The 16666-nt window shown below is 39.3% G+C and overlaps 2 protein-coding genes and 1 long non-coding RNA gene across 3 annotated transcripts; all 3 read right to left on the reverse strand.

Moving 5' to 3' along the window:
- Positions 1–2196: 2196 nt before the first annotated feature.
- LOC123482704 lies at positions 2197–3074 on the reverse strand. The gene is made up of 4 exons (XR_006657836.1): positions 2988–3074; positions 2805–2855; positions 2534–2615; positions 2197–2429 (listed from the first exon to the last, which is right to left on the reverse strand). It is a non-coding gene; the product is annotated as an uncharacterized LOC123482704 (long non-coding RNA).
- Positions 3075–3427: 353 nt separating this feature from the next.
- On the reverse strand, positions 3428–4944 carry LOC121552954. Its single transcript, XM_045211219.1, has 7 exons — positions 4890–4944; positions 4691–4743; positions 4566–4580; positions 4288–4419; positions 3888–4034; positions 3583–3645; positions 3428–3493 (listed from the first exon to the last, which is right to left on the reverse strand). Exons 2-7 carry the CDS (start codon positions 4733–4735, stop codon positions 3428–3430), a joined length of 468 nt encoding a protein of 155 aa, XP_045067154.1. The 5' UTR covers positions 4736–4743; positions 4890–4944.
- A 6789-nt stretch (positions 4945–11733) lies between these two features.
- On the reverse strand, positions 11734–15396 carry LOC121552644. The gene is made up of 9 exons (XM_041865621.2): positions 15348–15396; positions 15120–15170; positions 14804–14839; positions 14442–14549; positions 13961–14140; positions 13771–13842; positions 13531–13605; positions 13024–13077; positions 11734–11971 (listed from the first exon to the last, which is right to left on the reverse strand). The coding sequence occupies exons 2-9, from the start codon at positions 15162–15164 to the stop codon at positions 11891–11893; spliced, it is 651 nt and encodes a 216-aa protein (XP_041721555.1). The 5' UTR covers positions 15165–15170; positions 15348–15396; the 3' UTR covers positions 11734–11890.
- Between the last annotated feature and the right edge of the window lie 1270 nt (positions 15397–16666).

Below are 16666 nucleotides of genomic sequence, written 5' to 3' on the forward strand. Positions count from 1 at the left end.
TGTCCTTTGACAGCTCTTTGGTCTTGGCCATAGTGGAGTTTGGAGTGTGACTGTTTGAGGTTGTGGACAGGTGTCTTTTATACTGATAACAAGTTCAAACAGGTGCCATTAATACAGGTACGAGTGGGGGACAGAGGAGCCTCTTAAAGAAGAAGTTACAGGTCTGTGAGAGCCAGAAATCTTGCTTGTTTGTAGGTGACCATATACTTATTTTCCACCATCATTTGCAAATAAATTCATAAAAAAATCCTACAATGTGATTTTCTGGAATTTTTTTCTTCAATTTGTCTGTCATGGTTGACGTGTACCTATGATGAAAATTACAGGCCTCTCTCATCTTTTTAGTGGGAGAACTTGCACAATTGGTGGCTGACTAAATACTTTTTTCCCCCACTGTAGCTGCTAGCTAGCTGTAAAAAGTGTTATTGTTATTAATCTTAGCCTATTTAGCTAGCTCGAACCAGCTAATATGCCACTACACGATGGATATCAGATTGGCTTTGCCAAGTACCCAAACAAAGCCAAAAGGAGAAGGAGAGTGATGAGCAGCAGCAGCTGCAGCATCAAACCACCGAGGCCACCGCCAAGCCCAGCAGCGATGATGCTGCGAGCTCCAGCTGGCCGCGGCAGAGCCTACCCACCCTTCCACAAGCACTGCCAGGATATTGGCAGGATACAGAACCCTCCACCTCCGACTGTTCCTAGCGATCTTGGAACAGAGGAGCCAGCCCAAGTTAATCTAAGAATACTACCCTAGTCGCAGGTTTTCTGTCCAAAAACATTCATTTAATAGCATCTGGTTCATAGGAAGAGTGGCTGGAATACTGGGTTACTGCAGAATTCAATATAATTCCAATGCAAGAACCCAAAGGATGCCCCTGGGTATAGTTACATATCGGTATGTTTGATCATAGAAATAGATACATTCTATTATGGTTTTCTTGGTTTTTGTGGTTGTAAATGGAACTGTGTGTATTGGAAATGTGTTTATGGTAGGCTGGCATTGCCTAATTGACTACGTGGGTTGAATTTGATTCACATAAGTGTATTGTGCTATATCACAACGTGTTGCTGTACTCATGAGCGCCATTGTTTTCTATGTTAGACGGGCCTATAGCCCTTTTGTTAGGCAAGACAGCTGTGCATGGCTGCATCTCACTGTAGTAGGCTGTAGTCTATATTTGGATCTCCATTAGCCTTTTGTTTACTGTGTTAGTTTACTGTTAATGTAACTAGCATAAATATAGATTTTGTCATGCCTTTATCGATCTGATATTTTGTTTACTAGGCCTACTTAGTACCGCTATTTTGTGCTGTTCGCATTCATTCATTCGCATTCGCAGTTGTGTCGGTATTCTAAGCCAAACTGCTATTAAGTATTTTTGTTTGCATGCATGAATAACTAGGCTACTACGTTCAGCATTTAGTTTGCATTATTTTGTTAAGACAACTGTGTGTATGGCTGCATTCACATAGGTTGTTTGTAATAGGTGAATTACCCTTTCTATCTTGTAGCCTATATTCATTACCAATTGTGCTGATACAGTGCAGCTGATACAGTGTCACTTCAAAAGCACTCAATCAATGGTCTCGGAGTCTTGGCATTTGAACTTTATGTTTATTGTGGTATAGCGTGATATAAGCAGAATTCAATATAATTCCAATGCAAGAATCCCCCAAAATTGTGCCTCCTCACCGATTTCCAACTGCCCCCTTAGTCACTTTTTCATGGCGCCGGGTCTGTTCTTCATAGAGCCCTGCAGTCACTTGTAGCCTGTCTATGTGCTTCTTCACCAACCGTGTCTTGACTTTCTTAAGTCCTCACCAATTCTTAAAGGGCTGGTTTCCTGGACAGAAATTCAAGCTAGTCCTGGACTAAAATGCATGCTCATTGAAAGTGCTTCTTATGGACTAAGCTTAATCTGAGTCCGTTAAACTGGGCTCATAATATTTTTGTTACTCAAATTAATTTCATTCTGCCAATAGATGGCAATATAAGCCAAAGTTAAATTCTAGAAATCAGGGCAACATGCCATACATTTGCATGATACACATAGAAGGCACAAAAATCAACCCACTTCATGGAGTGGAAAGCCATTTCAAACCAACCAAACAAACAACTTTTATGAAGGCTAATAGTCATGTTTATTGAAATTTCAAGAAGAAACATACAAGAAATGTCAAATAAGATCTACATGTATTCAATGTTATACGTTTAAATTTTAGGCATTTAGCAGACACTCTTATCCAGAGCAATTAGGGTTAAGTACCTTGCTCAAAGGCACATCAACAGATTTTTCACCTAGATGGCTCAGGGATTTGAATCAGCAACCTTTCGGTTATACCGCTAGGGTATCTGATATGATTAACTTATAGTGTTGTGGACGATTTTGTGAAATTCCCCTGCGTCCATCTTCTACAGTAGACACCTGTAAATAAATGACCCAAGATACATCTTGCTTTTTTTTTTTCAATAATGGGACATTGTACAGTACCACATATGTAAGTAGACTGTTTGTATTTTGATGTATACCTTGTTCCTCTCCAATTTGTCCACTCTAAACTTGAATATTGTCTTAACAAGTAGTTGGGGATGGAGTTGTCTCAGTCGAAATCTGAATGAGAAAGGATAGCCAACATGTATAAATACAAATCATTAAAACCCTTCTGATAACAATTTATTTGAAGGGTACCACCTTCATAAATTCATAACACATTCATAACCCATACATAACACCTTCATAATCAGTACTTAAGCATTTCAACTACTGCATGTATCAGATTAAATGTGCATCATTTTGTACCTGAATATCCAAATCAGGTTTCATGGTGTGAGCCCTCCTCATCAGAAAGCGCTAAAAGGTGAAAATCATATGAACATATGCACATTAGCTAGATTCCTTTCCTACCACAGAGTTAATTACAGATTGAGATACACTATTGACCATGAGGCACATGTACTGTACGGTCGTTGACCATTACTGTACCTTGAATCTTCTCACGGCCTCTGTTTGTGGAGGACCCTGCTGCGGCTGCTGCTGTTGCATCATGGGAATCCCACCTGCACCTTGGACTCCTAACCAGAAGGAAGAGTTATTAGTATATATTTATTATAAATTGTAAATGATGGAATGCTCAAAATAAAAAAATGTATTCATGATTTGTGAGTGCCTATATTTTCCTGTAGTCCCGTGTTGCTCAGTTCGTAGAGCATGGCACTTGCAATGCCAGGGTTGTGGGTTCGACTCCCACGGGGGACCAGTGTGAAAATGTATGCACTCACTAACTGTAAGTCGCTCTGGATAAGAGCGTCTGCTAAATGACTGAAATGTAAATGTATGTAATACACTCTCTCCCTCTGGTGATAATGCCGCATTCATGTCAGATCCTTGGGATCTACGAGTTAAATTTAACATACCTTATTTGCCTAGAGCTTCCTATTGGTTAATTCTGATACCTCCCATGTAGGAGACTCGCATTCTGACTCTTCCGCCTAGGTTAGCAAGTCGGAAATTTCAGCGTTTCCGATTTCCGACATCAAGTGAACGCAACATAAGTTTGAGTACATAGAGTTGACAATACCATGACTTGCTGTTGTGGAGGATTCATTCCTGCCATTTGAGGGACACCCATGTAGTAAGGCAGCTGTTCATGAGAATTAACATTTTAATTACTGCATAGCATTTCCCATTGTTTCTTCTCATATAATACCCTAATAACACCAAAAGACAAACGCAGAATGTGCAATATAAACATGTGCAGTTTTCCAAAGTTGTACCCCAGAACAAAAATGTGTCCAATGTATTTCCCATGTTTAGAACTCGTAAAATATAAGCACATATGTAGCAGAATAAGAAGTATCGAAGTGTATTTATTTAGAGTCATACCCCATTAGATGGTGGGCCAGGATACTGGTACTGCCCAGGGAAGTTAGGGAACGGTTGTGGCTGCTGCATCCCGACATTGGGGAAACCATAGGGACCAGCAGGGACAGCTTGGGGCTGCATGACATACGTGGGGACACCTGGAACCATCTGTATGCGTGAGGAGAGAAAGTTGTGCCAAATTATTCAGCACTTAGATAAATATATAGTTTTCCCTCCCACACCATCTCTCCCTAATACACAATTGACTGTCTGTTGCATAAACTGTTGAAATTGTTTAAAAAAAGGTGCTAAGTAGTTTAAAAACTATTAATTATTTGTTTATCCACCTGTAGTGAACAGTTACTGTATAACACATTTGTTGAAATAGAATGAAACTGAAAACAGGATATTGATGACTGACCTGGGCAAACTGAGGCTGCCCAATCAACCCAGTGCCACCAGTGAGGACGCCAGGGTTCAGGGCCCCCACCACCAGTCCAGGGTTAACCCCAGACACCACTCCACCATTTAGACCTGCCAGCAGTCTCAGCTTCTGAGAAACGACAAAGGCAAATATGATATGACCTTGAATTCTATCAACAGCTTTTCCTGAGGTGTGCACTCATTCACTACTTCCCACAAACCTAAAAGCATTGGATTGGTGAAGGATAAATATGTTTTTAGTGCCCAGTATCTTACCTTGCCAGCATTGACCTAAAGAGATCATTGAGAAAAGAAAAGAAATGTCATTATTGGCTGAGTCATTTTGAATGCAAACATTGGATTTTGTACATTGTTGTGTGATGATCATGTGATATACTCACATTGAAGATGGTGGCCATGAAGGCTACAAAAAGAAGAAGCTTCATTTTGCAATCTGGAATATTGACAGACAGACCACAAACATGATTAGTATTGCTCAATATTGGGCTAGGTGTACCAGATACATTATCTAGATTATTTGCTGCTAACAAAATTATCAAATCATATATAATGTTTGAATATGAAGGCAAAAATACAGACCTTAAAGTGGTGAAAATTGTTTTGCTTTAGGTGCTGTCCTCCAAGCAGTATTCTCAGTTGCCCTCTGAGATTTGAACATAGCCTTTTATTGACGTTAGATCTTCTAAAGCAACCAATTAGAACAGAGCCCAGAAATAATACATCTTCATGTTGGTCACTTGTTGGCCATAATAACAGGAGTGACCTAATTAAAATGAAGCCAAAGGCACTGTGTGGTTTTAATCTTCAAAGACTCAATACCTGGTCCATAAGACCATTGACCATTGTTCCAAATATTACTAAGTGACCATTAGTGACCGCAGTAGGACCATGAAAGGTCACAAACAGATTAAGCAACCAGGTTGTAATCTTGTAGGCCCATGACCTAAGTATAGCATGAAATCCATATGGGTAAATAATCTAAGAACGTAAATCAACATAATATGATTGTAGATGGCTTCTGTATAAATTAAACTATTTTTACTATCACAATTGTTGTGGTTTTAACAAATAATGTACTCCTTCTGTACACCCTTAAGCAGGGTAAATGCATACTTAATGATTCCTAAAGAGATTGTGAACAGACTTGTGACATTGTTAAACCTTAAACTGCCTATTTACTTTCACATGCCATACAAGTCTGCACATGTTCACAGGACCCATGCTTAGCTATGACACGTCTCCATTGTGGTTGGATGGGAATGGTGTCATGCAGCTCTTAGGTTGTCTGGGATGGGGTGTACAGTATTACAGGTAAATGCCACCTAGGTGAGTCTGCGGCTGTATTGTGATAATAGAATGTCATGTCGTTTGTAAAGTATGAGACCAAATGTTCCCCCTTAGTTTTTTAAATTATATGTTATGACTAATGACTCATCCTTTTTGGTTATCACACACACTGAAAAAATAGTTAGAAATATTGTATAATAAGTTTGTTTGTTTAAAAATGTCCCACCGTATGGTTCAATCCACAGTCAATCCGCAGCCATTGTGGCTTGTGTTAGTCTTGAACATCTTACTGAAAATGTGAAACATCTTACTGACATACTTGTGGGTTTGTGAATGAATGGGCAGGGAAATTTCACAATGCAATATGTGAACTTCACTGTCGCATCTAAAGCATGTGCAGCTTGTTCATTGAACTGGAGTAATAGTCTATGGAATCAGTGATCATTTTATTACATATTGCACAAGGGGTTTTAAAGATATACAGTATTTAAGTGGCACAAAACTGTTCGAATCAAAGCACTCAAAAAATACTGTGTTGAAATGTTTAGGGAGCAAGTGGGTTAAATTGACTGGTCACCTGTCTTGGATAGTGTAAGGGTAGACTACCTGGTAAGCCTTTAAATGTAGATACCTTGATCTGGTGAATGTGATGGCTCCAATTAGACAGGTCAGAGTAAAGCAGAGATCTAGCCCTTGGTTTAATCATGAGATTCTAGCAGTGGTGGAAAAAGTACCCAATTGTCATACTTGAGTAAAAGTAAAGATTCCTTAATAGAAAATTACTCAAGTAAAAGTGAAAGTCACCCAGTAAAATACTATTTGAGTAAAAGTCTAAATGTATTTGGTTTTAAATATACTTAAGTATCAAAAGTAAAAGTAAAAATCATTTCAAAATGCTTATATTAAGCAAACCAGAAATTTTGTTTTTGTTATTTACGGATAGCCAAGGGCACACTCCAACACGCAGACATCATTTACAAACGAAGCATTTGTGTTTAGTGAGTCCACCAGATCAAAGGCAGTAGGGATGACCAGGGATGTTTTCTTGATAAGTGTGTGAATTGGACCATTTTCCTGTCCTGCTAGGCATTCAAAATGTAATGAGTTCTTTTGGGTGTCAGGGAAAATGTATCAAGTAAAAAGTACATTATTTTCATTAGGAATGTAGTGAAGTAAAAGTAAAAGTTGTCAAAAATATAAATAGTAAAGTAAAGTACAGATACCAAAAAAACTATTTAAGTAGTACTTTAACGTATTTTTACTTAAGTACTTTCCACCACTGGATTCTAGAATCTATCCAAGCAAGGAATAAGGCCTTTAAGAAATTTAAGAACTCTCAAGAGCAGCCTGATATTCTCAATATAAACGTCACAGAAATGAAGCACAGAGCAGGAGGGAAGAAGCTAAGAGGGGTTACTTTGCTGATAAAATCATTGACAGCAAAAATGACCCTAAAAGCTTTGGAAATCCTTTAAGGAACTAGGCTGTAGTAGTGCTACCAAAAACGAACTATACAGTATTGGACTGAACATCAGGGGGGAGATGATATGTGAAAAAGCTCTTTTTGAACTTCTGTTGCCAGCAAGCTGGTTAGCAAGCTGCCCAGCAGTTCTAGTTCGTATGGAAACAATCAAGTCAATAAGTATTATGCCGAGTTAGGGGTTCAGCCAAACTCTTTTTCTTTTGCAAAGGTAGCAACAGCCAAAGTAGCCAGTATGCTCCAAAGCCACAGGCCTGGACAAAATTCCTGCACGGTTTCTTAGAGATTCTGCTGAGCAAATTGCCCATTGTATTACGCATATCGTTAATCTCTCTCTTGAACAAGGCATCTTTTCCAAGGACATGAAACAAGCTAAAGTTATACCTCTGTATAAGAAGGGGGAAAAGTCTGACCCTGGGAATTATCCTCAGTATAACATCAAAGATCCTGGAGAGAGTTGTACATGAGCAAATATATGAATATGCCAACAAACAAAGTCTAATGTATGATTTTCAGTCAGGGTTTAGAAAAACATACTCCACTGATTCATGTCTACTTTACGTGACTGACTTCATCAGGAAAGAGATTGATGAGGGAAATCTTTGTGGAATGGTACTGCTTGACCTACAGAAGGCCTTTGATACAGTTAACCACTGTCTCCTAATCTCCAAACTGGAGGCACTGGGGTTAAGCAGTATCCCTCTATGCTGGGTGAAGTTCTACTTGTCAGGTAGGGAGCAAGTGGTAGAGGTTAATGGTTCACTGTCTCGGGCAAAACCAATAAGTTGTGGCGTAGTGCTTGGGCCACTACTGTTTTTACTGTAAATAAACGATATGAAAGATGTTTGTTCTTTGACGGATGACTCTACACATCTGGTGTCTCATAAAGTAAAACTATGTTGGAGAGCATACTTAGCACAGAGCTTACTAACATCAGCAAATGGCTTGCAGATAATAAGCACTTAAAACTGCGGCAATTCTTATTGGGTCCAGACCTAAATTGGGTAGGTCCTCTGAAATCAGAGTGGAGTTAGGGGGTGAGGTGCTGACTACTAAAACGTCTGTTAGCTACCTGGGATGCATCCTTGATGGAAGCTTTGGGGATGTGAGCATGGTCAGTAAAGTGCTAGGTAAGGTTAATGCCAGGACCAAGTCTTTGGCTAGAAAGTTCAAGCTGTTTGATAAGGACTCCATGAGAGTGCAGGCCACTGCCCTCATTCAATGCCATTTTGATTACGCTAGTAATCCCATATGAATGTACCCTACGATGTAACTGCAATGATGAGATAGATGTTGTTCTTCTTTGTTTTTATGTTTTATTATTTTGCTGCCATACTGTGTTCAACAGTGTTCGATCTTGCCTAGCCATCTTGTCTCAAGAGGACCACAACGGAAATAAGTCCCAGACTTTATTGTGTGTTATCTTCAATGATTTTACTCATGTGCATGTATGGCTTTTTCAAGTTTTGTGTGTGCTTGTTTTTTACAATGGTCGAATTAATAAACTTAACAACAGAGAACTGACGTTGCACTTCTGTTTTGACCTCCACGTATACCTGCATACTGTATAGTACAGTTATTTTAAATATGTTAATACAATTTATAAAATATCTGTTCTAACTTTAGTGGGGGATTGGGACAGGATACGAGCTGCTATTTGGTTACACTTTAAAATGGTCATAAATAAGCCATAAAAAAATCTGATCATAGTTTATAAATTCTTTATAGATTATTATCAACGTTTACACATGCTTTATACATTATTATCAATGTTATAGATTCCTTATTAATTGTAACACCATGTATGTAACGCCCACTAGATGCTGCTATACTACACCACCCCTTGTGTTGATACAAGAGCCAAGGGGAGATCTGAAACGTAAGGTGACCCCAAGCAGATGTCAGTTGAATGACCCCCCAAAAAACAAGGTTCCAATATCACATTTATTTGGACTTTTCTTAAAATGACCTATTGTAATGATTTTAAAAAAATAATAAAATGAAACCACAAACAGTAAGCTTGACTGTAGCAATGATAAGACAGACCCTAAAGCCTGTAAATCACTAAACTGCAAATGTATACACACGTGAAACTCACACTTTAGATATTCCACTGCAAATGTGAATAGTCCCACCTGTTACACTTATAATCCTATTTATACATGGTTTATTCATAAAAGTTATTATAAAGTGTTACCTGAATCCTCAGGGCCTAACTACTGCATTTGGGACTCTGGGCTAACTTCCTGCATTTCAACACATTTTGCCATGGTGCAGAGATTTTTTTTTGCCATTTTATAATGCTATTCTACACATTTTTGTTAGGCCTACTGCTGCTAGGTAGCTCTCTCTCTGCTCTCCCCCTCCCCTCTGTCTGTCCTTGATTGCAGGAGTGAAGTCTGGTGTGCGGGAGTCAGGGTTCCAGCTGCAGCTCATTCACCATAATCACCTCAGCCTTTAAGACCCGGTCAAACTTTCCACTCATCGTCAGATCATAGTCAAGACGACCATGTTAGTCTCGCTGCCGACTCAACCTGTTTGTTTTCGCTCTTGTGTTTTTGGCCTGTTCTATTTACTTTTCTCCTGTGCCACAGATTATGGGAACCTGACTTCTGCCTCCGCTTCACTCCTGCCACCACCATCCTGCTCCCCACTACCGGACCTCCCTTTTGGACTCACCACGGACACTAGGACATTACGGTACCACACCTGCCCTGACCTGGATCTGTTACCCTCCCTGTAACCTGGACTTGCTCTTCCCCTATTATTGGAAACCTGGACCTTTTTGAACATTGTAAATAAACCTGTTAAACCTTCTCTGGCTTGGTGTACTTGTCTGCAGTTGGGTTCTATCCAGTTAAATCATGACAATTTTGTCATGAGGCTAAGAGAAAATGTTGCAGTTTTAGAGCTAATTTCCTGCAATTCAACACTTTTTGCCATGGGGCAGGGAATTTATTTTGCTGTTGTATAGCTCATCTCATGCTTTGGTTACATGTCCCCTTAAAACTGCTTATAACACAAATTCTGCTTGTGATATTAAGATACTAACAACGAGTGTGTGTTAGATAGACTTATTTAGGAAAAATCCAGGACTTTAAAAATGGCAGAGTGATTAAAAAACGGTATTTGTTTTGAGTCAATATGACGCTCTCTGCTCTCCTAATGTTAAATGGTTACATTTGTGGCCTCCTAGCCTAGCCTACTATCTCCTGGTCGCTGTGCCTAGCCTATCCTAGCCTACTATCTCCTGGTCGCTGAGCCTAGTCTAGCCTAGCTTAGCCTACTATCTCCTGGTCGCTGAGCCTAGTCTAGCCTAGCTTAGCCTACTATCTCCTGGTCGCTGAGCCTTGCCTAGCCTAGCTTAGCCTACTATCTCCTGGTCGCTAAGCCAGTGAAAGGTTGCCAAGCCTATTGTGATTATTACTGTTGTATCAGGGAATTATGTTCTAGTCTCATAGTCTATTAATTAAAAGCTATTGATTTATTATGTGTGGGTCTATGTGAGTCGTATGTTAAATGCAACAGTCATGGATTTACATAGGCCTATAAGACTATTTGGTCTGTAATGCAAAATCACATGTTGGATGGGTTATTGTGTGTGATCGATTACAGTAGGTCATAGGGTAGGCTTTTATGATAATTGAATGATGATTTGAGTGACCAAATTGTGACCCACCCACATTTTTGCTGGCCCTGCAATCAACACCAGCCTACGCCACTGGTGTGTAGACATGATCTTTCAATAACGGCGCTCTTGATGTGATATACACATTCCAAAAAAGGGATAAATATTTGTTTCAGAATTTTTGTAAACGCACATACAGTATATATGGTTCTTCGTTGCAAGGGTCCACCTGACATTTTAATACTCTTCTCGATATAACTGAGGAATTGTCTTATCTATACAATACATTTATATCTATCTGAATGTTCTGTAAAGTTGCTACCCTCATCAACCAGGCCTCTATCATGCCAGTCTTGTGTTGTATGGGCTGTTGTGTAGCTCAGTTGGTAGAGCATGGCGCTTGCAATGCCAGGGTTGTGGGTTCAATTCCCACGGGGGACCAGTATGAAAAATGTATGCACTCACTAACTGTAAGTCGCTCTGGATAAGAGCATCTGCTAAATTACTAAAATGTAAATGTTGTGTTGTGTTGGCATTTAGTGAGAATGTGTGGGGCTTAAACAACAGTGGTGTTTCATTCAGCTATCAATGTCTTGGGGAATTTCCTCTCCAACACCAAATTAACAATACCTATCTAGATCTCTCCTATATTCCCAAGAAAGCAGTTGTTGTTTCTGGTCAATGGTCAATTGTGTGTGTAATTATCAATCACAATAGTTTAAATGAATGGGAATGAATGGCGATTAGATTGCAGGACATGGAGAGACAAAACCTGCAAAGATTGCCATCCATTTAATACTTTTATTCAAAGACATCAGCTGTGATAACATCATTTCCAGTACATTGGGAACGCCTTACAAAACATGGATATGGACACATCCAGTTAACATTTTTGTCAAAGGAGACTGGAATTCCACTTTTCTTTCATAACGTTTATTCAGAGATAGATTTTAAAATAAGACAAACAAGAGGGCAACACAGCAAGTTGTAGTGGCGGACCCGGGAATTGAACCCCGCCTGTAGAAGAAATTTGTAATCTGGAATTGGCAGCTTGACGAGATTCTGGTACTTGATATTACAGTTTATATAGTTAATTTTGGGTTGCAAAATTCTGTTAATTTTCCCACTTTCCAGAAATCCCAGTTACCAGAATTTTGCAACCCTAGTGATAATGCTGTCCAAGTTTCAGATGCTCAGCCTCACTTCAGCATTCACTGGTGAGTCAGAGCCAGAGGATTCTTCCACCTCCCCAGCAGTCACCTTCGTCTGATGGGCAGAATGGAAACATGATAGAAGCATTATTAGCTACTTTGTACATTTGTTATTGCTACCACAAGTGTTATATTAACAAAACTTTTATTGCTTCAACCTGAGTTTATTAGTGACATATAATGCATGTTTCATGAGAATTAATGTTTCATGAAGTACACCTTGGACAAGTAAGCCTTGTCTGAGACGGAACGGCCCACAGGGGCAGGAGACTACAGTATGTCCTGATTCTGTAGCTTGTGGCAGCTTGATGTACAAAACACTAGTATTTCTAATATGTACAAGACGCTAGTTGTCACAAGGCCTTACCCCCGATATATCTCCTTAATGCTGAGTGCCAAGCAGGGAGGCATCAGGTCCCATTTTTAGAGTCTTTGGTATGACTTGACCGGGGGTTGAACCCCCACCCTTCCAATCTCAGAGCGGACACTCTAACCAAAGACAGTACATTATAAAGATAGGCAGATACTGCTTCTCCAATAGAAATCCCCAATCACGCTTGTATGCGATTTCATGGCAATGTTGGCTAGCTAAACTCATGTGCAGAAACATTTAATCGGGTCTAACAGTCTTCTTGAGTCGAACTGCGCAGTTGTTTTTGACAAAAATGAAAACGTGAATTTGTCACTTCCATGAGGTTGGAGTAATAACATGTTCAACTACTTAAGTAATTGGCTCGAATCTAGGTTGTCCTTTACATTTCGAGAAAATTAAAAACTATGGAAGAATTTTTCAATTCTCTCATTGACTTCTCAAACCCCAAACCCCGGCCTGGTCTGTTTCGCAGGCGTTCCCGGAAGTCTCGCGATGTTGCGCCTCTGGGTTTAGAAACTCTGTGCTCTAACCACAAGGCCACTGAGTTGTTTCATGTTTCATGAGAATGTGATTAAAATGTGAATAATTAATGGTTAATTTGAGAGCTGCCTTGGTAATTTGGAAATAAGTAATCTTTATTTGAGGGCAATTCTTTCAAATACATGATGAGGGTTATAAGGGCAATCACACTGTCAGAAATGAAGTGAAGAAGAGGAATAACTGTGAGAATATACCAGTGGAGTATCTGTTCTTGTTGATGTGGGCATTCCATGAAAAGGGACTGAATGCTGTGAAGGGGATTTAAAATGAGAGGGCAGTTGAAACACTTACAAAGGTATATCAAGGTACATAATACATTGCTTTGTGACTGTGATGTAGTCTGTGCAATCTACAGTTGCGAGCACTAAAATATTTAAAGAATCTGGTGCCACAGTACATGTTTTTGTGACAAACTGTTACAAATTGTACTAATGGATACTACAGTAGTTGTTCCTGCCAAAACCAGCACTTGGATCTAAACGCACTATTGTGCACAGGGTTTTATATTTATTTATCGCTAGGATATGTTAATGCCGCGTTGCACACGCTTGCGTTGTGGCAATTGTTCTACTAATACCGCAGAACAACCTAATCTCATTCACAGAATACTTCTGCCATCTGCGCTTTACACAGTTAGTCTGGGGAACGTTTTAGTGCCCGCAACTGTATGACTGACGAGTAGAGGTGGCCCATCATGTTACCTTGACTCTAGCTTTGCCTGCCTTCCCTCCAGCCGCTGGCTGCTGGAGGTTGTTTCCTCCACCCACAGGAATAATCTGACAGGAGAGGATGAAAAAGCCAGAATCACCATCATGGGTCATTGACATCAAGGTGTGAGCACCGTTAAATGGGATGTATTTGGTGCACTGAGATATCTAGGTGTATGACATTCAAGACATAAACATACAAGACATACTACTGATACAACAGTGATGATATACCTGCATCAACATTGGAGCCTGGGGGCCTCCGATGCCATTTGCCTGTGGCAGTACTGCAAATAATGGTACAACCTGTAAAGATATGTTTAAAAAGTCAAACTATAACGCTGATTATTTTCAATAGATTCTCATGATATCTCTAGGCTTCTGTTAAGTGTTAGGGAAGCAAAGTCGGACAAAGGAGACAAACCCCATTGGCTAGTTGAGGAAGCTGTCCCTGTTGTAGTGGCATGCCATTGGCTGCTCCCGCCTGTCCTACAGGAAGTGCCCCACCCTGCTGAAGAGCACCAATGGGGACCAGCTGGTGCATGGCAGCCTGACCAAGTGCACCCGGTTGTTGAATAAGTAATGATCCACCAACTGGTACCACCTGTTTTGCCAATAAGAATAGTTTGGACCAGTAGAAACAGTGTATATTAGCAATATGGCATGTTAGAGAGGTAGCCCATAGTAGAGATGCGCTGGTTCAAAAGTAACTTTTTAAAATCCTGTGCTGCAGCACCTGTGCATCGTATATCACTCTCTAGTAAGTTTGCTTGCAATCGTCTAACAAAAACATATGTAATGAAATATATGTGACATTTCTGAAATATGCCCCTGATTGTGCAGCTTTTTTTGTACCTGTGCTGCAGCGCAGTGACACTTTTTAACCACCCACACTGTATACGTACCTGAGCCAGAAAGGGTTGCCCATTTAAGACAAGCCCATTCATAACCCCTGGGTTAACAGCGTTTCCGACCATGCCTCCATTCACAACTCCTCCATTGCCACCACCAGCCTGGGAAGAGTAATGCACATTATCCTATTACTTAGACTTAACTTCTCTCACTGAGTCATACTGTCCACACTATTTCTTTATACTGTGTATATAGAGACATTGCTATGTACTATATTGTATGTACTGTATGTATGTATAACATTATGGTGAAAGTTACACTCAGTGATTATAAAGAAGCGCAGGAAGTAAATGTATATTAAGAACATTTTATCAACAATATCTTATTGTTAAGATGTTTAAGAAATGCACAATACCTCACCACTACCTGAAGACTGTCCTCCAGCTTCCACCTACAAATTAAACCAGGAAATCACAGTGGACGCTATCAGACCTGGGTCTCAAATTCTTGGAAAAGAATTTCAAATACTTTGTGCATGTTTGAGCTTGCCAAGCTAAATTAACCATTAGAAAAGTCCAAAACTGGAAACCCTGAATCTGAAAGTCCCAAGTCTGACACTACTAGCGAATTCAAGCAAATGCTCAAAGTATTTGAAAGTATTTTCAAGTATTTGAACCCAGGTCTGGATGCTATAGTACCTACAGTATTCAATAAACATGTAAATGTGTTACCAGGAGAGCCATCGTCTGAAAGATGATCCACAGCATACAAAACATGTTGCTCTGCTTTCCCATACAAAAAGAAAGTCAGAAAAGCATCTCATTGTTAGAAACATATAACCAATAGGAGCAATAACCCAATGTCAAGAAGTTTCAATAAATACAAAAGAAATACATGAAATTGGATTAAATTGCATGAAGGCTGTTCCGTGAAAATGGTTAAGTTGTCATCTGTCATACCTCTGTGAATGATGGCAGTGTTTCAGCTCACAAAGACACTTCTGAAGATGACACATTGTTCCTAGTTTCGCTCTTATAAAGAGCCACTTCCTCCATGTCCACTGGTAACAGTCCAATCAGAATACAGCTCTAAATGTTGATCTCAACATGGACAGTCATTCTCACCATCTTGACAGACCACACAATTGTGGCTTGCTGACCCAAAGAGGGCCTTATTCAAAATCACCTGCATTGCAAACCCAAACCAGGAATCTGAACCATATTATCATATTACAATTATGTCCTTATTATAAGCCTTTGTTGGATGAGTCAACTGTTCACCTGTGGTTGCTGTGTAAAATAGATACCTGTAATTATTTTCATCCAAACTAGAAGAGACAAAACGTCACCACTGACGTGAAAGTGACATCACCAACCACAACTTATTACAGTTACTTCCCAATTATGTAATTGTACAGTACAAATTATCATATAAGAATATAAAGAAGGTTTGAGTGTATTTCAGTGTAACCTAAATACTAAAACATAATATTCTGCAGTATTTTCTCTTCGTTGTATCAATTTATCATAATGCATGAAATAACTTTATTGATAACAATTTCCCTGGGGGTAAATAAAAGTTACATTCAATTCAATTGTGCATAAAGTAAAACAATCAAACAGGAATGTGATGAGATCCAATGAGGTCAAAATTACTTTTATTAGAAGGGTTAGTGAAATAGCAATTTCAGGCAAGACATAAAAAACGGTTGCAGCATTCAACTCTTAGTAATTCTGTCAACATCACATGTTCTACTACATTTAATGCCATTTAAATTTCTCCTTTTGACATAATATAAATAAATACTCTATTCAAGCTCAATTTATTTTGAGAGTCAATTACAAATGGTTTCCATACAAAAAAATATTGTTATGCTCCCACATCAAACTATAGCATTTTTCTGTGCCATGTTTCAAATTAATACTTTAATTCTTGGCCAAAAAGTAAAGTGATAGGTCTTACCTGCATAGAAGTCAACATATTTTTTGTTTTCTGTCATCTACAAAAAAGCACTCGTAAACTTTCCCCCTCTTGGAATGTGTTCATAACAGTGATATCATTGTTAATGGTTTAAAAAAATTGTTCTCATCCCCTACTCTACAAATACCACTATCAGCTATACAGTATCTACATACAGTATCACAGAACATCCACATATTTATAGATCCAGATTTGCTCTACCTTGGTCTGATTTAAAGACAACATGAACTATCCTCCTCTTCCATCTATGACACATGACATGGAAGGACAGTGGTCCATCCTCACTTTTACTTTTTAG

Source organism: Coregonus clupeaformis, chromosome 36 (genome assembly GCF_020615455.1).
Source record: "Coregonus clupeaformis isolate EN_2021a chromosome 36, ASM2061545v1, whole genome shotgun sequence".
Taxonomy (NCBI): domain Eukaryota; kingdom Metazoa; phylum Chordata; class Actinopteri; order Salmoniformes; family Salmonidae; genus Coregonus; species Coregonus clupeaformis.